The following is a 23,440-nucleotide window of genomic DNA, read 5'->3' on the forward strand; positions in this document are numbered from 1 at the left end:
ATTTGGGTATCTTTATACTGGAAACATTTTACCACACAGGGCTTCTTCAGTCTAGTGCAGAAAAAGGTAGAAGATGAGGAGGAGTTTGAGGTACTCAGTCCCTCAGCCTGGAGTTGATGTGTTCAGTCCATCAGTTTTGACTGAACACATCGACTCCAGGCTGAGGGACTGATAACCTCGAACTCCTCCTTGTCTTCCACCTTTCTCTGCATTGGACTGAAGAAGCCACTGGCTGGCGACATGTTTCCAGAATAAAGATACCCAAATGTTGCACAAGTGTCTCATTTATCAACTTGTGGATTTTGTAAGCCATTTATTCACACGTATCAGTGTACTTTGAAAATACTTGTTCTTTCATTGGATATCATTTTCTCTAGTTTCTCTTTCTACTTTTTGCATTTCTGTCTTGTATGTTTTCTTCATTCTTTTATATTCTTTATTAGACAAGCTTTAATCTTTCTACAGATTATTTTGCAGTACAAATCAAAGGAAACGCCTCTTATACTGTAGCCAAATGATGTAGATTTTTTAGCAAATTTTGAACCTAGACTTTTTACTGATTTGCAAATAACATTTGACTCTATTGACAACAATCTTCTACTGAAAGTAAAGTATTATGAAATCATTGATTCTTTTGCTGAAAGTAAAGCATTATGAAATCATTGACTTGATTGACAACAGTCTTATACTGAAAGTACAGTATTTACGGTATCAGATCTTTAACCCTTTCCCTGTTGACCCTCCCTCCCCACTTTTTCAAGGCTTCATCTCTGAGCATTTATGAAAAATTAAAAACAAATTATTTTTTCTTTTAAAATGATTGAGAATCTTTTTCTTAAGGTAACTACACCAAAAATGTAAAATTTGATGTATTACTTACAGAATTACAAATGCACAAAGCTGGAGATTATATTATATGGTTATAATGTGTGTGATAAATACTCTGCCCTATCTAAGCCTAGTCTTTCATTCAGAGGGCATCCCTCTGAAGGACAAGAATAGGATTAGAATATTGGCTGATAGATACTGTGGTTAAAGTTTCATTATACATTTTTGAAAATAATTTTAATTACAGGTGTTAACACTGTCAGGTGTTGCTCGGGTGTTTAGTACAAAGCAAAAAATACTCCAAGGCCTGGGAGATTTTCCACGAGCTTGGGCACTACTGCTTGATTTTATACACACTGCTGCCCTCTCCAAAAGCAATGAGGTTAGTATATAACTTATTGTGAGTGTAATTCTCTTGACATTGCTCAGTTTAAGCAAATTTTAATTCAGTGAGAAGTGAAACAGCTTGAACATGAAGAGACTAATTTTTTTTGCAGTTTTTCTAACAGTTGCAGAAATAAAAGGTTTCTGTGACAGATCAGAAGTTATTCTAGTGCTTATGATATTGAGAGAGGAACATTTGGAATATGGAGAATTTTCTCATAAAGTAAACTTTTTTAAATTTTTATTTAGGTATCGTTAGCAGCACTAAAGTCTCTGCAAGAGATGCTTCAGGCTGGAAGGTCTTCTACATCCATCTCTTCTAGCTCAGATGATCCTGCTTCTCCATCACACTTGAGGTTACCCATCCCTGAAGATTCTATAGCAAACTGGAACACTGCATGGAAGGTACAGCTTTAATCAATTTTAAAAAAGATTCACTATTCATTGCTTAAATATATGAGGATTTGCTGGAAGGAAGGTTGTCTTTTATAGTAGAAAGTATTGAAGAGGATGTTGAAAGATAATGTGAATCTATGACTGTAATGTTAGCATATTCTGATAAGGTCTGTAGTATGAAGATAAATGACTGTTGTAATGATGAGGTGAAAACAGCAAAAAAAAAAAAAAAAACTGGCAACTGAAAGATTTTTGCAATTTAAAAACCATAAAAATGAAAGATTATTTTGAAAAAAGTTAAATGAGTTGTGAAAGAACTGAAAATAAGAGCAAATGAATGAAAGGTTCCTCCATGGGGAAGTGGAACAGAATTCTTCCTCCGTAAGCCATGCGTGTTATAAGAGGTGACTAAAATGCCGGGAGCAAGGGGCTAGTAACCTCTTCTCCTGTATATATTACTAAATGTAAAAGGAGAAACTTTTGTTTTTCCTTTTGGGCCACCCCGCCTCGGTGGGATACAGCCGGTGTGTTGAAAGAAAGAAAGAATGAAAGGTTGAGACATTATTAGCATATTTTTCCAAGAACTGAGAGAGAAAACAAGTATGAAAAGTAAGGGAAAGTAATCAGTGTTTGTTAAATTTAGGTGAAAGTTGTGTGAGACTGAATAAAGAGGTAGAGATGTTAGAGTGAAAGAGATAGAGTATTTAAAAAAATTTAATGTTCATAATGGAATAAGAGCTAATAGTATTTATATAGGGACTGAGGGGAAGCCAAATAATTAGACAAAGTTCTGAAATAAAGCAGTACAGCACAGAGCCTGCACTTTGAAAGAGTGGTGTGGGATGTTGAGATCAGTGGGTCATTATTCTACTACAAGTACCAGTGCCTTTCTCAGATGGAAGCTAACAAGAGAGTGATAGTGAATTACTTTTCTTCTTTGGTGAAAAATGACTACATAATTGATTAAGCAAAATAAAGTGTACAAACTATTCAAGATTTGTCCACTTAACATTTTTTCCCCTCTGTTATACTTAGTGTCTACTTCACTGCTGCCTCATTAATATGAGAAAATCTTGCACAGGTTTGGCACACCATTGGCAGTGAAGTGACAAAACCTCCTCCTGATGAAGTAACAAGGGGATCAGATGCATACATCCCTTCACAGCCTTTCCTCACTGCCTTGGTTCACATATTCCCTCACTTGTTCCAACATATCAAGCCACGGTAAGCATACAACTTCGTATGTATAGTAAAAAAAAAAAGGCATAACACCATGACTGGAACACTTCACAAATAATGACATTATGCTCTGACTAGTCACAGATTATTTGTGAATATGTATAGTGCAGTGAAGCACTATTGGTCATCCATCTAAGATGAATAACCTGTCAGTTTATTTCATATATATGCATCAGATGTTATATCAGTTATATATATATCATACACAGATAACCCGCACATTTCAGTCCAACTTGGACCATTTACAAAATCATAGTGTGACTTTGTAATTGTGTGGGTTATTTGTATATTGTTCCAGTCATGGTATTGTGCCTTTTTGTTCTTTATGTTATAATATCTATACCTATTATAGGTAGTAGGTTGGCAGACAGCAACCGCCCAGGGAGGTACTACCGTCCTGCCAAGTGAGTGTAAAACGAAAGCCTGTAATTGTTTTACATGATGGTAGGATTGCTGGTGTCCTTTTTTTCTGTCTCATAAACATGCAAGATTTCAGGTACGTCTTGCTACTTCTTCTTACACTTAGGTCACACTACACATGCATGTACAAGCATATATATGTATATATACACATCCCTCTGGGTTTTCTTCTATTTTCTTTCTAGTTCTTGTTGTTGTTTATTTCCTCTTATCTCCATGGGGAAGTGGAACAGAATTCTTCCTCCGTAAGCCATGCGTGTTGTAAGAGGCGACTAAAATGCCAGGAGCAAGGGGCTAGTAACCCCTTCTCCCGTATAAATTACTAAATTTAAAAAGAGAAACTTTCGTTTTTCTTTTTGGGCCACCCTGCCTTGGTGGGATACGGCCGGTTTGTTCAAAAAAAAAAAAAAAAAAAAAAAAAACATGCAAGATTTCAGGTACATCTTGCTACTTCTACTTATGCTTAGGTCACACTACACTTACATGTACAAGCATATATATACATACCCTTCTGGGTTTTCTTCTATTTTCTTTCTAGTTCTTGTTCTTGTTTATTTCCTCTTATCTCCATGGGGAAGTGGAACAGAATTCTTCCTCCGTAAGCCATGCATGTTGTAAGAGGCGACTAAATTGCTGGGAGCAAGGGGCTAGTAACCCCTTCTCCTGTATAAATTACTAAATTTGAAAAGAGAAGCTTTTGTTTTTCTCTTTGGGCCACCCTGCCTCGGTGGGATACGGCTGGTACATTGAAAGAAAGAAAGAAGATCTATACCTATCTTTGTTTATGATATTTTACACCAGTATGAACTAAGACTGTGTGGTCTTGGAGTTACAAACAGGGCTTAGCATGATTTTATGCCAAAGAGCATAAACAGTGTCTGAACTGCACTAGAGTCAGGACAAGGTGGACTGCTGGGAAGGTGTAAGTGAGGTAGTTAAAGCATCTGGTATGTGAAAGTGAGGTAGTTAAAGCCTCTGATAGATGAAAATGAGGTAACTATAGCCTCAGGTAAGTGAAACCGAGTGAGGTGGAGAAAGAGGCAGCCGAGAATATTTATTTTATTCTTCAACTTATTTAACTATGAAATCATATTCTATTTTTGCAGTAGCTTTATATATTTTATCTTCACTGAACAGCAGATAGCAGTTACATGACTGAAATTTCACCTCATAGGTTGAGATGCTAGAACAGAGTGCTGGATGTTCCATAAGGTTTTTTTGAGGGAGGTCAGACTCAAATCACATCTTTCTTGACCAGATAGAAATACTTCTCTTCATTATCATGGCAACACAATTTAAACGTCAAAATATCACTTCAAAATAAATGTAAATTTGCTTTTCATCTCATAATAGTGATAACAGTAAGTAGTAAGTATATGTATGATGTTATGCTCTAAAAATAGTTGTTAAAAACTTTAAAATCATGATTGATTAGTGGATTTTTTTTTTACACATTTCAGCTTTGTTGTTAGCGATTTTAGTCGCTTGGCTTCTGTTTTACTGGGTTGTGTGTCGGTCCCTGTGCACGGAGACTCATCGCCCTTCATCCTTCCGTCCTTCACTGAAGTTGTTGTCACTCCTCTGCAGGAGGGCATTTTGCAAGCTCTGTCAGGAGTGGAAAAGGAAGTATGTAATTTACAGACTGTTAACATTAAGAATTAAAAATCCATCTTCATAATTTTTTCTTTTTTTCTGAGGCTTTCTTTCTATAAAGTTTTACTAGAGAGGGGAACCACAGTTAAAAGGTCTCTAGACTTTGTCTTTATCTTCTCCTCATTTTCTTTTTAAAGTTATAGAATATAAACATCTTGGTCTTGCATTTTCCCCTGGTATCCAGTAATTAACCTCTGATGACTCTTGCCTCAATCCTTTCTGATTAACATGTTTGCCAATCACTCCTTTAAATGTTTTACCCATTTCATTTAAAGGCAGATATTTGCTGATGTTATGTCTGTCTGATATTTCACTTGAATATAATGATATATAATGATTTATGTCTAGTTATTTATATCTTTTTATAATGACAGCTAGTTGACTGATTGGGGATTAATGTTGATGTTATGAGTGTAATGACATAAATTACAGTAAGCCATTATTTACTAAGAACGTCTCTTGTTCTTCACCAGGTAACAGAAGGTAATGGAGCAACCCGAGCAATGGTCCCACAGCTGTTCAAGTTACTTTTACAGTTTTCATCCTACAGTTGTCAGGCTCCTAGTTATGGCAATGTTCTTACTAGACCTCACACTACTAAGGGATCAGTAAGTAGTTAGGTTTCTTTAGCTGTCATAGCTCTTGTTATAAACATTCTCGGTATAGGTAGTAAGATATTGTTGTATAAATTACTGGGTGCAAGGTAACTTGGTCTAGACCATTGTAGTAGTTCAAGAATCATTTAGATTCAGGTTTTGCCATCTCTCCTCATTCTGCATCATAAATAAAGTTTACAAACAAGCCCAAGCTCATCATATTGGATGTAGAAATTTAAAAAAAAAAACATTTGCAGCCTGAGCTTAAGCCTGGAGAGTTAAAGATATACTCTACGTTCTGTGCTTGCCAAAAACATAAATGTTGGCTCGTTGCATATGACAGTCATCAGCTGTATTTGCACACAGTAGCAATTAAATATATGTAGATGTAAATATGTTTTTTTTACTTCATGGTGGTAGTTTTTATAACTTTTTTGAGCAGTTTGTTTTTTATGAGATAGATTTAGGAAGAAGTCTAGAGATGCCTCCCTCAGTCATCCTAATCCAGGTGAACCATATCTAATGGTTTTCTTTTATAGTCTTAGGTATTTTTTATTGAATGCATCCACATGAGAATTTTTTTACATCTTAAACTAATTTTGCTAATTTTCACTTTCCAGACTGACTGGGTGACCATGAATTTTGTGCCCTTTGCTGAGAGATCAATGTCTATGGTGGTATCTCTCTACCAAAAAACCTCCAATTGGCAAGAAGTTATAGAGGCACAAGTTCTAAAGAATATTATTCAGGTGAGACAGTATGGCAGTTGATGTAATTCATTCAGGATAGATGTAAAATTAGGCAGAATAAGCCATATATATTATATGGTAGTTAATTTGAGATAGCTCTTGCATCCACTACATACCCCATAAATGTGATATAAATATTGTCAAGTACTATAATTGGAGTCAGCGGTACTCTTTATTTTTATGATTTTCCACCTATAAAATATGCAACAATTTTTCTTAAATAAAGTTATCTGAAAGTAATATTATCACAATATTTCTGAATAATTTCACATTGAGGCTTTTAAAGTATTGATAAATGTGCTATTCTTAGGCCAGCATAATGCCTCTACGCTTGAAGTACCGGTGTCCTGCACAGACAACATGGAAGTTGGTCATCACAACACTGTTGACAGTACTGCAAGAGGGACTTCAGCTGGCCAGAGAATATCCTGTTCACTTTAGGGAGATGTGGACAGTTTTAGGCACAGCACTTGACAGTTTCCTGTTTTCAAACAGGTAGATTTAGACCTATTAGTTTTGATTTTGATGGAACTTGATCTGCTCTTATTTGATGTTTGTTTATATTATTGAAAGTTTGGTTTGCTTTGGTTACCCAGGTGATTGGTTGGCTTTGGTTGCCCAGGTGAGCACTACTGAGTAAGAAGGTTATACTCTTACCCATCTAGTCTTCTTGAACTACACACACATACTGCAGTGTCTCAACAGTTGGCTCCATTTTCTCAATTTTCAAATGTGTAGCTTTAGAAAAAGCTTATTTGTAATAAAATGAAACCCTCACGTTTTTCTCATTAGTGCTTTAAGGTGTGACCAAGGTTAACTGACCTAGTGCTTGTAATAAATTAGTAAAGATTGTGTAAATGACTTACAAACAAGTACCGTAAGTTATTGCCTTAGATCCAATGAAACAAGTATTATCTGGCTCATAATGTCTTGTTTTTATGTCATCTATCTATATATGACTTAACACTAAAATTATATCTACCAGCCCCCCACCTGCCAACCAGAGCAGTGAAGATGCAGAGCGCGATGAAAATATTGACTGTCAAGTAGTAGAGTTGATAAGAGAAGAGATTCTGCCTTATGCAACCACCACACCTAGTGACTTTATAGTGTCAATTATGGTACTTCTTAATAAAGGCTCTATTGAGTCAGCATCAGGCACTGACTCTGGTAAGTGATAATTTCATCACTTGTAAAATAAGTACCAAATGCTAAAATTCTAATTTAGTAACAGGATTGTGCCATTATACTGCCTTGAGACCACTAATGTTTACTGGGATAGTAAAATTTTATTTAGGGTTACATAATGGTCACTGTCAGTCATGTAGATTTATGTGGAAGACTGGTATTGCTTATGTAAATGTATATGTAAATCATAGCACCTTCAAATTTGCTATGAGGCACAAATTATGGCCTAGACATGAGAGAAAGGGTCCATGCAGTGAGCATGTGCAGTAAAAAAAAATCCTACCCCATGCAGTATATGATGAGAGCAGCTAAACTCTTGACCTTGTATTTGGGTTAAAATATGGACTAGGGCATTATCTAGAATGATTTTCGTAGTTTTATTGGCTGTTTCTTTGTGTCGCTAGATTGATCATAAGAGATACTAGTGAAATGGAGAAGGGTTTGGACAGTTTCAGATCAGTGGCCTGAAATAAGCCTTGAAGTGGTGGAAATGTCAGTTATGGGCTTTACCTGGGGAAGGTTAGAGGACCCTCAGTTTCTCTCATGAACTGTTTTATGGGTTTTTCCTAGGTCTACTTCAATTATTGGGATGGTCTAAATCATGGCCAAGCATTCTGGTTTATGGTTTATTAGCCAAGAAATTGGTAAAAAATGCCAATTTTTTGTGTGTGACAGTAGATTCAAATTGAAGAGCAAGTGTTATATATGAGAGGCTGAGGATGTGATTAATGAACAAAGAGGAAGGATGCTTTATTGTTTGTTTTGGACTGTTTTTAAATTAGAATTTAGGGGAAATAGTGTAAAATTGGCCAAATTACTGCCTTCTGGGCTCTTAATTTGTTAGTTCTGATAGGTGAATGAGCCATTTCTTGTAATCAGTTGATTACAAGGTATGACTTAAGAAATCGTAATAACACGATTGCAAATAAACCATACCCCCGGCCGGGATTGAACCCGCGGTCATAGAGTCTCAAGTTGTATGTCAAATAGTTCACCACCCTTGTGGACTGAGGTAGTCCTTATTTTTTCTTAAGTATATCTGGGAAGGACTGGAGTTTCAAATACAGTAAAACCACAGTATAATGGACTTCAGTGCAATGGATATCAGATAAAATGGACAAAAGATCTGGATGGACAAAGGCTCAACAAGTTAGCTTTATGGATGTGTCTGGTAAAATTACTTATGCAGCTGACCAGGTTCACTGCATCACAGGGTTGTCCGGTATGGCCTCTGTCCAAGCCCTGTCCTTTTTCATTGTTCCTGAGTTGTGGGACCAGTGACACCCTATGTCAGTTTGTAGTTGTCTGCATGCTTGTGCTCAAATATTATTGTCATTTGGTTTATAATGTAATGATTTGAGTTTTTTAACTTTGTCTTCACTATATGTTTATAATTCTTAAATAATTCAGCTGGAGATTATCACTTATCATAAGCATAATTTAAAAATTTATTTGCAGAGTGTGAAGGATTTAAACTGCGGGAAGAATTTGCAAAGACATGTTTTGAAACTCTTCTCCAATTTTCCCTTCTCACACCAACTGATTTTGATCCCAGCCTGGAAAGCTCCGGTGAGTAACCTAGTTGAAAATCTAATTTCCTGCTTCTTGCTTTAGGATCAGAAAGTTAATATAAGTCAGTAAATAGTATCTACATGCATCTAGCAAGACAGTGATGGAGTGAGTGATAATGAAAGTGTTTCTTTTTCGGGTCACTGTGACTCAGTGGGAAACAGCCAATGTGTTAAAAACAAAACAATGCCCAATTGATATATTTTCTTAGGTTTCAAGTAAATTAAATATAGCATTGTATTGCTTATTGGGATCTGAAGCCAGATTTAACAGGCAAAATTATAAACAGAGAATAAAGGTACATGAATAGATAAAGCTAGATTTTAATTCAGGTGTAAAGAATAAAAGACACAATACCATGACTGGTACAATACACAAATAACGTGCACATAGGAGATAAACTTATGGTGTTATTTCAATCCAACTTGCATCATTAAGTAGTCACACAGAACACAAAGGAAAGGGAGCCAAAGTATATACTAGAGGGGGATAGACAGGAGTAGTAAAACAGAAGGGAGTAATGGTATTGTAGTAGTAGTGGTGATAGTAGTAGTTAGGAATAGTATAAGTGGTAGTTAGCAGTTAGTACTGTAGTAATTAGTAGTTAGTAATAGTAGTAGTGCACCTAGGTAGTAGGTTGGTAAACAGCAACCGCCCAGGGAGGTACTACCGTCCTGCCAAGTGAGTGTACAACGAAAACTTGTAATTGTTTTAAATGATGGTAGGATTGCTGGTGTCTTTTTATTCTGTCTCATAAACATGCAAGATTTCAGGTATGTCTTGCTACTTCTACTTGCACTTAGGTCACACTACACATACATGTACAAGCATATATATACACACACACCCCTCTGGGTTTTCTTCTATTTTCTTTATAGTTCTTGTTCTTGTTTATTTCCTCTTACCTCCATGGGGAAGTGGAACAGAATTCTTCCTCCGTAAGCCATGCGTGTTGTAAGAGGCAACTAAAATGCCCGGAGCAAGGGGCTAGTAACCCCTTCTCCTGTATATATTACTAAATGTAAAAGGAGAAACTTTCGTTTTTTCTTTTGGGCCACCCCGCCTCGGTGGATACGGCCGGTGTGTTGAAAGAAGAAGTAGTAGTAGTAGTAGTGCAACACTGGTAGAGATGGAAAGAAATAGGAAGGTAGTAGTGGTAATAGCTCTTCTGTGTGATTAGTTAATGATCCAAATCAGACCAAAACATTGTTATTTGTGTACAGAAGGTGTAGGTATCTGACTATGTTGAATGTATATATCATCTTCCAAATATTTATTTATTTACTTTGAATACTGGAGGTGGGAGTGCCTGCACTCTTAAGTTGGTACTGAGACTATTGAAGTTCAGAGGGTTATTTGAAGTGCGATACTAGTGCACAGCTGGCGAGATATCTTGCTGGGTAATGGTCATTGTAGTAAATCAATGAGATGACCATATGAACCTTCAATGCAATTGGGACTCAAAATGAAAACTAGAAACAGAATATTTTTTAAAAGGTGTTCACTTATTTACCGAGCCTAACCTCTTTAACTACTTTTTTTTCGTATGCATTTGAAAGAAGTGTCTGTCAGTGTTATCGTATTTTCTGGCATATAAAGCATGCCCTTTTTTCCCAGAAAAAGTCCCTGCACCTTATATGCTCAGGGTCAGGGTCAAGGGTAGATTTTTGGTTATGCTTTCCTGTAAAGTAAGAGTGTAATTTACCCTTGAATATGATTGCTGATTTACTTTTGTTATGCATCTTATATACCAGAAAATACGGTAAATGATAAAACTCACTGTTTCACCAACTACAGTTGGTATAATACTGAGCAATATATACTAAAGTGGCATTAATAAGTTTGTTTAATTTATAATCACTTTCAGGTAGAGCAGGATCAAGCAAAGCCAGTGAAACAAGTAATGGTTACACAGCACAAGAGTCAACTTTAAATGTAGCAAAGTGTGAGTCAACACAAGTCACTACAAAATTAGCAGTTACATCTCTCCTGCATCGCTTTAGGGAAGTCCTCGTTAAATATGTGGAAGATGAGAAGCTTAGTGGAAAGTGTCCCTTGCCCAGGTTTGAGTCTTTTCTCTGTATTTTGATGATTCCAGTCTTCCATACCTCTCCCTTGATGCTGGTGCAAAGTTCTTGATCCAAGAAGTTGGAGCTGCCCTTTCCAAATTTGGATCAAGCCTGATCTAAAGAGCTAAAGGGCAGCAAACCCTCATAAAATGGACTAGTAGGGAATGTCCATTATATAAAAATTTACAAAAAAAAGTGCACTAGAGTACTGTACTGTATGACTAATACAGTACTGTACATACAATTTACAGATATACTGTAGTAAGTATTTAAAACAAAGGAATTAAAAGTACAATTTAACCAGTAGATTTTGCTCTAAATGTTAAAAGTCCATTATATCGAGGGTTTACTGTGCTTAGCATTTCCCAGGCACTGTATGACATGTATGGATTTAGTGCTCTCCCATTAAAATAATACTATAACTATTATCAGAGGGTCGAGGAGGGCTTACTGATGTGGTTCAGACATGTAGAGAGGATGGAATGAAATAGAATGACTTTAAGAGTGTATAAATCTGTAGTGAAGGGAAAGTGGGGTAGGAGTCAGCCTAGGGAAGGTTGGAGGGAGGGGGTAAAGGAGGTTTTGTGTGGGAGGGGCTTGGACTTCCAGCAAGTATGCATGAGTGTGTTAGATTGGAGCAAATGGAGACAAATGGTTTTTAGGACTTGACATGCTGTTTGTGTATGAGCAGGGTAACATTTATGAAAGGATTCCGTAACCGGCAGGCCGGACTTGAGTCCTGGAGATGGAAAGTACAGTGCCTGCACTCTGAAGGAAGGGTGTTAATGTTGCAGTTTTATAACTGTAGTGTAAGCATGCATCTGGCAGGACAGTGATGGAGTGAATGATGATGAAAGTTTTTCTTTTTTGGGCCATCCTGCCTGGGTGGGAAATGGCCAATGTGTTGTTAAAATAATAAAAATAACAATATTTCTCCTCTGATTAATCTTTTATGCCTCTCTATTTTGTTACAACTTGCTTCACATGATCATTAACTGGAAATAATATTACTTGACATTCATTGTCATTATATATTTACTTCAAATTCTGGAACCTTCACTAACTGACCTATGGGAGTGGTAGCCCCACAGCCCCACAGCCCCACAGCCCCACAGCCCCACAGCCCCACAGCCCCACAGCCCCACAATGCAACATGAAACACTATGTTAGAACAAGCCTTTGGTATAGACATCTCTTGTGGGAGGAGTTTCTCCAAGTTGTAAGGCAAGAACCCCAAAATATACATGATATATTGAGTTGCTGTGGCAGTAGGGAACAATGGTGAATTTGTTGAGAAAGGGAGCAACAAACACTGATGTAGGTGAGGCAAATGCATTTGGGATTTGTTTCACATTAATTATTTTGGCTCTTTCTGGCAGTGGTTTTTGCTCTTTCTTTTGCAAAACTATTACTTGACTTGTGATGCAATAAGACCCAATCAGATCCTTACTTCATCTTGCCTCTCCTTCACACCATTTATTCCAAGATGGATCAAAACTGTCTAAATTTCATTTCTAAGTGTTGGTTATTTGTGAGCTTAACACCAGTGTTGGTTCTCCTTAACCAAATCTTCCACTTGTATTTCCTTATAATTTTTTGATTTGGTATAACTCATCCAGAGTAAACATTTTTTTTATTGTTCATTTTAAGTGCTTAACCTATGTGGGTCATTCAGTGCAGGATGTGGTGGAGGCTTAATCCACTGTCTGCTGACACATGACAAATGTGCCTCCTATTTGTACTCACAATAAAGGCTTGTCCTTGTGTAGTGTTTCTCTTCACATTTTTTTATTGGTATTGCCTGCCATATGTTCACAGGGCATTCTTTAGACTCTCCTTATATTCTTTTTAAGTTTTAGCAGACATCTGCATTGTTGAGATTAATATATATATTTATACTCTATTTCAGACACAGAATAGCTGAAATAAGCTTTGTACTTAAAGCTATAGCAACCCTGCTCTCATCCCTTAAAAAGGCACCAATAGAAAAAGGTAAAAAAAATTACAGTTTGGTTAAAAGGAAGGAAATTAAAAGTGAACATAAAAAAGAGCAAAGTGATGAGGTGGGGAAAGAAAGCTGTTGATCTACTGAGGCAGATAAGGGAATGTACCAAAGTATAGTACCACTAACACTTTTATATGGGTGTAAGGCATAGGTTTTGAATGCTGCAGCAAAAAGAAAGCTAGAGCCATTGATGTCATGTTTGAGAGAATTTGGGGTGTGAATATCATAGAGAATTCAGAGTGCAGAAATTAAAAAGCAGTGTGGGATGACCAAGGGTATAGTTCAGAGAGCTGAGGAGGTACTGTTGAGGTGATTTGACCATGTAGAGAGAATGAACAAGGATAGGTTGAGAAAAGGTGTATAAATTTGGGGTAGAAGGTCATCCCATGAATGATTGGAAGGACAGGGTACAAGTGGCTTTGAGTTTTAAAGGTTTGAACATCCAGCAGCCTTGTGTGAATAGACAAGTGGTTTTTAATGAATTTATTGTTGGAGTATAAGCAGAGCAACTTTAATAAAGGGTTTCAGGAAAACTGGCTAGCTGAGCTTGAGTCCTGGAGGAGGAAAGAGTAGTCCCAGCACTCTGAAGGAGGGATGGCAGTGTTGTAGTTGGAGGTAATCTGATTGTGATGACAGCACACATCTAGAGAAAATGATAGTTGAGTGAATGTGAGTATATGAGTTTTGTTCTTTGAGTCAATCTGCCTTGGCAGGATATGGCTGTTGTGTAAAAAAAAAAAAAAAATTATATGGAGGCCGAAAGAATATGTAAGGCATATACTAAATCTAAAACGTTGTCACTAGATATACACATAACTGATTTAAGAGCTTTATTCCACACAGATGAAGCGAATATGAACAAGCGTATATGCTTGATTATAGGATATATATTTTATCGAATAGAGAGGTGGCGCTTGAGGGTCTCTCTCTCATTTATTTGACACATTAGCAGTTTCCCACCAAGAGAGGGTGACCCAAAAAACTTACACATTCACTTAAATATGTGATTTGTAATATAAACTTGTTTGGTAAGATAGTTTTAACTAGCACATATAAATATTTACAAATCCTGCTGCCTTCTGTACCCAACATCCTGGTCCTCTATTTAACTTAAATTTGAATTGCTTGTTCTAGTTTCATTATCATTTTAATTTAGCACTTTAACAATATTTCAGTGGACAGCATGACCTGGACACAGCTGATTGGTCTGTATCCTCATCTTGTGGAGGTAGGAGGAGCCAGTAGTACTGGCACACCTCAGCTGTGGCGATCACTCAGGGAAGTACTCTTACAGTATGCTCAACTGTTGCATCCGCCTTTACCATCTACCCCTGTGAATTCCAGCGATGATGCACATATTGGTCTTATAAATGGAACGTAAAGTATTAATTATGCTTTGTAACACGTCGTTACTGTCAGATGGCAGTACATAGTGAATATAATGGAAACTTAAATTTTTAGTCATTTTGTTTTAAGGCCATATTGGAGAAAATAGTGAACCCTTCAGTGTGTGTTAGAATTATGGTAACTGTATATACTGGTATATATACAGGTTTATTTAATAGAAGGGGCCATGTCTACACAAAACATTCTGATATGATACTTGGGTAAAAACCTTGTATTTGAGTGTTCTTTATTTTGAAGTCTAGATATAATGACATCTCGAGTGGATAAAATTGTACACTAACCAGCTACCCCAAGTAATAATAATAATAGTGCCTCCCCACCCTATAAGATGCAAAACTGGGTAGCAATATCGATGTTAAAAGTAATATGTAAATTTTAAAAATTGTTGCATTTCCCTTGATCATGTGATGCAAAAGCTGAAAACTATTACAGTACATAGCAAGACATTACGTTGGTTAGGCAGGTCAATTTAACCCTAGCCTATGCTTAAGCAATAGCTTTTGCTGTTTTTTCAACATAATCTCTAGATAGTAATTAAATTACTTGAAAGGGTTGCAACTCAAATATCATAGAAAAGACATAAGAAACTCTGTACGTATTTCTTTGTTGATAGAGAGAGATATAATTACGGTAAATGCTCTAGATACAGTATAAAGAACAAAAAGGCACAATACTGTGACTGGAACAATACACAAATAACCCATACGTAGGAGAGAGAAGCAGCTTACGACAATGTTTTGGTCCGACTTGGACCATTTACAAAGTCACACTGTGTGCGACTGTAAACATCATTGTAAGCTTTTCTCTCTCCTATGTACGAGTTATTTGTGTATAGGTACAGTATGTCATGATAGCCCCAACCACTTAATTTCTTTCCAGAAATTGTATATTTTTTGTAAAATTTTGAATATCTTTTAAATTATGAATATTATGAAGAGGTTTGTGAAAGATTTATTTCTTATTTTTTTATAGTAAGTGTAAGTCAGTGATATACTACTGGGATAGTAGTACTTTCTGCTGCCATTGTTCTCAAGGTTATGGCTTATATCAGCTGAAGGCAAGTACAAAATCTGTGCTTTTTGTACTGCATTTCATTTCTTATGCAGTGGCTGAAAGTTATGAATTATATGTAAATAAAGGACATAGAGTATCATGGCACGGTTTTTTGCAGTGGATAGAATGTGAATAGAGCTTGTAAGAGTTCATTAAGGGATGCTTTGAGTACTATGTGATCTGGATATTAGATTTCCCTATGGCACAGATTGTCAAATTGAGTATCACTATATGTACTCTGATGGTGCTTTCACTCCTTGTACCTGGAGTACAACAATCTGTTGAGTACATTGTTTTTACACTGTCTGTGTAAAATAACATTTATATCTGTATACTGTACTTAGCAAGTGTAAATAAAACATGAATATAATCAGGGTATATCATGTGTGTCTTGAAAGTTGTTCATGCTTCTCTGACAACTCAGCATTGACTCCCAGTTCATGATGCAACTCCTTATATTGGAAGTAGTGTGCAAGTGTCATTTTGTATTTTACCTTTCAGAGTGGGTGCCTTGATGTTGGTGAAGGGGGGGTTTTGATCCAAGGAATTGGAGCTACCTTTCTCATTGGACAAAATCTGATTACCTCCAGGTGCTGTATGACCCTCATGGGTTTAGCATTTTCCCCTACCCCCAAATATAATGTAATAAATTCAGTTAGAGTCAAGGTAACTTAAAAGTATAAAATCTTCCTCGTTAAACTTATCAGCAGTCAACTTCATTTTGTTGGTGTTGTGTTTCAGCAGCAGCCATGAGCCTCAGACTAGTTCGTGCCTGACAACTCGAGAGAATTCCACTCGTTTCTTTGTATCTTTGATTGTATGTTTTCTATGCACAGTGTACAATAGATATTAATAAGGTTGTATTTAAGTATTGATTTGTATTTATGTGTTATGACAGTGTTATGAATACAGTATATAATTTTATCTATCAGATGTGATTGGGATATATATTCTAAGCTGGTAATGTAAAACTACAGTATTTGAGTTCAAAGCAAAAATGAAATATTTACAACTTAGTAAATTTGTTTTTACAGTTTTCTACAGTATTATTAATGGCCTGTAAACAGAGCTTCAAAATATACATTTGTTTCCCCATTATAAATGGTTCACAGGCTAATGCTGCAGTCAGCAGTCATTGGTTATTTTTGCCATCCTCAATTTTATTCTTTGTGCTGAAGAATTGTAAAAATAAAGATACCATGGTACAATTCTCACAATCTTAGAAATCCTGGGCTGAATGTAGAGCCAACAAAGGTTACTGGAACACCATTGGTCAAGTATGGGGAGATAGTCACTCATCAATAAGTGTAGCAAATGGAATATATTCACACTCAATACATAATGTTTAAGCATCACATAATTAGTATTTGACGTTTTTTTTATTAAAGAGATGAAGGTCTTCTAAGAGTGTACTATAGTCATCTGATGTTATATTTAGTTTTGATCAGTGAATGGGCAAGAAAACCCATCCAGGGAGGTGCCTTGATGCACGTGAAGAGCTTTCATTTAGTGAATTGGAACTTCCCTCTTCCCTGGATCAAACTTTATTACCTTCTATTTGCCAGGGGCTGTATGATCTTTATAATTTTAGTACTTACCCCTGAATGTAATAAGAACGCCAAGGAAACATTAATTACCTGTTGATTATTTCTGTACCTGTCCATACCCTGTGGAGTAGTGAGCATTAATTACTTCATTTACTTAAATATGCTATGTATTTTCATATTTTTATTCAGTTAGTAGTTTTTCATAAGTGAAATTTATGTGTAGCTGCAGCCAAGGATTTGCAGACACCTCAGTGAGCCATATTACACGAGTGCAGCTCTCAAACACAGCTGTGTATGTATGGACATAGTCAACAGTTTATGGATATAAAGAGAGCATGTAGAATATACTTTTATTATATCTTTGTTCATTATCTGGTAGTGTAGTAGCTGCTTAAGGAGTGTAGTTACTATACCCTGTACACAGTTACTCACTACCATTTGCACAGCCCTTACTCACCTGAGTGTCTGGGAATTTTTGTCCACAACTGTATATATAAATTTTTATCTATACTTTTGTCATTAAAATATTTCATTTGGTGTGTAATGACTGAATTGTAGTGATGCATTTTTTTTTTTGCCATTGATCAGCTGTGCCTTAGTTATTTTATATCCATATTAATGCTTTATATTGTTTATAACTCATTCCTTGGAATTGTAGTCTTTGGAATGGTGACATCAGTAGACAATGTGCTTGAAATTTAGTGTAAACAAAGCTTTAGTTCCAGTTGATGAGGTAAACTGTATTGGTTTACTCTTATTGTATACTGTACTTTGTATTATTTGATTAATCATCATTATTATTATTACTACAATTATAACTGTTAAACCCCATAGGAGTACTATAGATTATTTGATTAATTTTCAAAAAAAAGAGACTGTTAAAGAGCAGTACAGGAGGACCCCACTTACCCAGCACCCTCTTTTCGTCATGCCACATTTTCATTGGTTTTCAATTGAGCTTTTGTTCATTATATTCAGTGCTTTTTCTGCTTTTCCACCCAACAGCTGCATAAGGGAAGGGCAGATGATGCCAGAGTTTAAGGTAAGTATTGTATGTACTGTGTATTTTACCTTTGTATCTGTTTTTTATGCCTAGTTGTATTGAGCACTTAATGTATGATAGTGTAAATATGTTATCAGTAGTTTTAAACACATTCAGTATTAAAAAAAAAAGCTCTTTTTCCACTTGCCGGTAATTTTTGCTTATTGTTGGGAGTGAAGAACCTAAGAGCTGTAAAAATGGGGCCCTCCTGTAATAATAATGAAAATCTTAAACATTATAAATGACCTTTTTCAGTTTTTTGGGAAGAATATTTTTTCTTCAGTTTACCAACCCAAAGTTCTATTGTCTTTACTGACATTTTGGATATCTTTGAATGTTGTAAGGAAATGGCTTCAGATTTGCTATACTATGCATATTTTTTGACATAAAATGACGAGGTTCAGTTATTTGGAACATTGCAACTGCCTGCTGGCACTTGAACTAATTATTGTAGGTATGATTTCCAAGGGATTTTTTTTTATTCTATTTCAACAACACTTAGTCATTTATGTAAATCTGGTACCCATGTTCCCTGAGTTTTATAATGTGATATCTGTATTTTGATTTAAGAATTTACAGACCCTTTGTGGCAAATTTGGTTTGTCATTATATTTTATTGTGAAGTGGAGAATAATTTTTTGACTGAAATTATGAGTATTCACTTATTTTCTTGAAAATACCCAATTGAGAGCATTTTCATTTTGTTCATAAAAGAATGCTACACCTGACACAGACAAAAGTTCACTAGTTATCTTCACACCAGAATGTATGTAAAGATAAATTATTTTTTAATAATTTTCAGAAAAAAATATAAATTTGCTAAATTACTGCTCAGATTTGAATTGTACTGTACAGGTATTCATCCCTTAACAAAAAAAATGGTATGTCTTACAAAATTTTTAGCAAAATTTATCAGAAAGATAAAAAGGTGAATAACAGTGCCAGCACTGTCATCATCCTACGTTTTTTGCAGCCTTCCGGATTTGGCTCTACTTTTTCTCCTTTCCTTCTCTTTCCTGGTTGTACTTATTAGGGATGCTTGCAGCAGTCTGCTGTAATGCTCACTGCTGTATCATGTGCTCTCATAGGCATTACCCATATAGTGCTCAAGTTTTCAGCAACATGTCATAATTTATATTCTGACATTGCATTACAATGGATCCACTCCCTATTCTTTCCATCTACTTATACTTTGCATTCAGAATTGGCTTTATTACCTGTTGCATTTTGCTGGATCCATAGTCACTGATACTTCAGATAATTAACTTGTAGCTTCCCTCTATATTTGGTGCTTTAAGAAATTGTCTCCCACAGGAAATTACCTTATTCAAGTTAGTACAGTGGACCCCCGCTTAACGATCACCTCCAAATGCGACCAATTATGTAAGTGTATTTATGTAAGTGCGTTTGTACATGTATGTTTGGGGGTCTGAAATGGACTAATCTACTTCACAATATTCCTTATGGGAAAAAATTCGGTCAGTACTGGCACCTGAACATACTACTGGAATGAAAAAAGTTCGTTAACCAGGGGTCCACTGTATTACTCTTGTTTTCACCCAGTTCATGTGCTCACTGGCAAAGTTTATCTGCAACGACAACTCTCAAGCTCTCTATAAAATCTTAATTGGCTTCTTGCCATCCTTCATCGCAGGTGCTCATAAGCGATTGTTCTCTCGCAACTGTATTCGATATACCAGATTTTGTAATGATCGTCTCATGTATGGGTGTCCTGGTTTGCTGTGCCAGGCAAACTGGAAGGATCCTACAGCACTGCAGGGAGGGATGTGCAAAAGGACGAATGCACCAAGGTGATGAGGGAGCAAAGGGAGGACTATGCATGGATAGGGGTTAGTGGAGGTAGGGGAAAGTACAAAATGAAAATTAAAATCACAGTTGGTGTAATAAGTTAGTTTGTTAAAAAGTCAGTCTGTGTCAGAGGCGGGACTTTCAGCAAGGAGTAGCACATATTGATAGTTTGTCCACTATTCCCCAGGTACTTTAAGACCCCTGCAGGTTTAACTCTTCCCCATAGCTAAAATATACGTGTGGGTCGTCTGTCAGTGTTCCATTCTGAAAATGCTATCAATACAAATGGTTACATTTTTTTCTTATTTTCAATGTGCCTTCTCCAGCTTGCAGCAATGACCAGCTTACATTGGTTCAGAACATAGTGAATATTATTTTTTGTTTTAATTGGCAAGAAACCTATTATTTTATTTTGTATACAGCATCCAAACAGTACTGAATGCATTTCAGTGCCATATTTAAGTGATGGCACTGCATGTATACTCATACTCTTGGTTCATTACAGTTTCCTGCATTAATATTGCCTCTTATTGTTACTCTTCGTTACTATTTTTAATAAAAATTACTATACTTCAAAAATTTCATTCTTGTTAACCCTTAAACTGTCTAAACGTAGATATACTTTTTTTAACATTTGAAAGTATGTAAAAAATGCTATTTTTTTTTTTTACATTTGAAAACGTGTAAAAAACTTCTCTTTTTTTTTATTGAAAATATGTAAAAAAAACGTCTATCTGTTTGGACAGTTTAAGGGTTAAATTTCTTAGGGATCACTAAACTCATAATAAGGTTATAGTTCCTGGGAGAATGGGAGGCATTCAGATTCATTCTTCATTTTTATAATAGCCTTCAGCCAGACAATTAGATAAAGGTTAAAGGGAAATAATTCTTTCATTGTAGGCATAAAATATATTTTAGCAAACTTATTTATTATATAATTTATTTTATATATTTTCTATTCATTCCCATTGTTACAGTTAATAGAATTTAAACTTTTCTTAAATGCCAGGAGCAAGGGGCTAGTTAACCCCTTCTATATATATTACTAAATGTAAAAGGAAAAACTTTCGTTTTTCCTTTTGGGCCATCCCGCCTCGGTGGGATATGGCCAGTGCATTGAAAGAAAGATGTATATAATATCATTTATAGCCTCAAAATAATAGGACACCAATAATTGAAATTTGAACTAGCATACTGAGGGTTTCTAGGCCCATATTCATATTGTGCCAAGGAACAGGTTTCCAGCAGCATGCTCAGGTTTAAAGAATCAGAACCAGTGAACAGGACTTTGTGCCAGCTGGATTTTGGAGGATTGCCACAATTCACTGTTACCTCTATCTACCTGGTTCCTAGTCCAGTTCATTCCAGTCACTTATGTTCAAGACTGCAAACTTCACAATTAACATGGTTTATATTTCAGTTAAAGTTCACACTTTAGTTTTACTGTACAAGGTTATGAAGTTCGTAACTCATAGAAAACAGAAGTATTTCCTAGCATTTTACTCTAAACTGGACTGCAGACTAGGTTGTTTCTCAGTTTTTTTTTTTTTTTTTTTTTTTTTTTTTAGAATATGCACTTTCCTGAAAAAGGAATTTTAAATAAATATTTGTATTTTCTGTAAGCTTCGAAAGTTGACATGGTTGTTAAATTTATATAATAAAATTTCTGTTACTGTCTTTGCATCATTTATCAAATCTAGATATGTTTACATTACTATATTTAGGACACCTCGAGAGAAGTTCCATGATGCTTGCAAAGAGCACTTGATCCAAGGACTTGAAGATATCACAAAAATATATTCACAGGTAATGTAATGCAATAAAGTGGAGGCAGAGAAACTATTTTAAATAAACAAATCCGAGAGTTAGGCAAGACTTCCAAGAGACTTAGAGATTAATTAGTGAAGGAAAAAAGATTACAGAGGAAGAAAATTTATTTCCTACAAGCGAAATACATCTCGTGCAATTTTTGGGTTTGTAATTTATTTACAGTGTAATATGTACAATCTGCAAAGCCCATAATTATGCAGAACTAGATAAGAACAAACTAAGATGCTACAATGATAGGGGTACATCGGGAAAATATCATACAGGTCTCCCTCAACTTTCGTGGGCTTCAAACATTCGTCAATTCCCAGCTGCCAAATCATATTATTATTATTATTATTATAATCAAAAAGAAGCGCTAAGCCACAAGGGCTATACAGCACTGCAGGGCAGGAAGGAAGCGAGGGCATCAGGTGGCAAAAGGGAGATGGACGAGTAATAGGTTACGGATAACAGCGGGGCAATGGATGGTGAAAGGGTAAAGGGCAGCAAGAGACTGAACTAGAAAGGGCTGAGGGAAGTGCGAAAGGTATCATCATCAGAGATTGTGGAGTAAATCAGTCGTTGTCAAGAAGTCAATGAGAGAGTCAGGATTAAAGGAGGGTCCATCAGCAAGAAGAGAAGGTAAAGAGAGAGTAGTAGAACGAAGACGACGTTGGAGGTAAATTCTGCGTGCTCGTTGATAGAGAGGGCAGTCTAACAGAATATGGCTAATCGATACTGGAACTTGACACTGCTCACATAGAGGAACAGGGTGCCTCTCCATGAGATACCCATGAGTAAGACGAGTGTGGCCAATGCGAAGGCAGGAGAGAGTGGTCTCCCAACCTCGGCACTGATGACAAGAAGACGGCCAGTAACCTATGCTCGGTTTAATAGAATGAAGTTTGTTACCGAGCAGAGTTGACTAACGTTGTTGCCAACAGGTGTGAAGGTGGGTAGCTATTGCAGCAAAATAGTCCAGAAATGGAACACCTCTATAGGAAATTGGTAGGTCATGTACTGCTGACCGCGCAGCAGTGTCTGCCTGTACGTCGACATGACCAGGGACCCAACAAAAAACAATATCTTTATGCTTGGTAGAGATACGGCATAGCTAAAGTTGGATACGGAGAACTGGGGGTGAGATGTATCAAATTTTTGTACAGCCTGTAGAGCACTAAGGGAGTCTGAGACTACCACAAATGATGACACAGGCATAGATGCGATACAAATAAGTGCTGCAGGAATGGCATACAATTCAGCAGTAAAAATGCTAGCCAAAGATAGTAAATGCCCTCGCACGACGCTGTCCGGAAACACTGCTGCGAATCCGACACCGTCTGAAGACTTAGAAGTTTGTTACCGAGCAGAGTTGACCAACGTTGTTGCCAACGGGTGCGAAGGTGGGTAGCTATTGCAGCAAAATAGTCCAGAAATGGAACACCTCGATAAGAAATTGGTAGGTCATGTACTGCTGACCGCGCAGCAGTGTCTGCCTGTTCATTGCCCTGTACGTCGACATGACCAGGGACCCAACAAAAAACAATATCTATGTTTGGTAGAGATACGGCGTAGCCAAAGTTGGATACGGAGAACTAGGGGATGAGATGTATCAAATTTTCGTATAGCCTGTAGAGCACTAAGGGAGTCTGAGACTACTACAAATGATGACACAGG

At 36.4% G+C, this 23,440-nt stretch overlaps 1 protein-coding gene across 5 annotated transcripts in view; it reads left to right on the forward strand.

Annotated features, from left to right (window-relative positions):
- mon2 (Mon2 homolog, regulator of endosome-to-Golgi trafficking) overlaps nt 1-21,628 on the forward strand; it is a 70,171-nt gene extending 48,543 nt beyond the window's left edge. For all 5 annotated transcript variants that reach the window (XM_053779328.2, XM_070089734.1, XM_070089735.1 and 2 more), the window contains 12 exons: nt 1,076-1,210; nt 1,462-1,617; nt 2,690-2,832; nt 4,728-4,893; nt 5,394-5,528; nt 6,137-6,265; nt 6,576-6,760; nt 7,251-7,435; nt 8,912-9,022; nt 10,890-11,085; nt 13,001-13,083; nt 14,272-21,628. In XM_053779328.2, coding sequence (XP_053635303.2) covers nt 1,076-1,210; nt 1,462-1,617; nt 2,690-2,832; nt 4,728-4,893; nt 5,394-5,528; nt 6,137-6,265; nt 6,576-6,760; nt 7,251-7,435; nt 8,912-9,022; nt 10,890-11,085; nt 13,001-13,083; nt 14,272-14,477 — 1,830 coding nt within the window. In that variant the 3' untranslated portion in view covers nt 14,478-21,628. The remainder of the gene's footprint in view (nt 1-1,075; nt 1,211-1,461; nt 1,618-2,689; nt 2,833-4,727; nt 4,894-5,393; nt 5,529-6,136; nt 6,266-6,575; nt 6,761-7,250; nt 7,436-8,911; nt 9,023-10,889; nt 11,086-13,000; nt 13,084-14,271) is intronic.
- Nucleotides 21,629-23,440: the final 1,812 nt, after the last annotated feature.

This window comes from Cherax quadricarinatus, chromosome 29, assembly GCF_038502225.1.
Source record: "Cherax quadricarinatus isolate ZL_2023a chromosome 29, ASM3850222v1, whole genome shotgun sequence".
Classification (NCBI taxonomy): Eukaryota; Metazoa; Arthropoda; class Malacostraca; order Decapoda; family Parastacidae; genus Cherax; species Cherax quadricarinatus.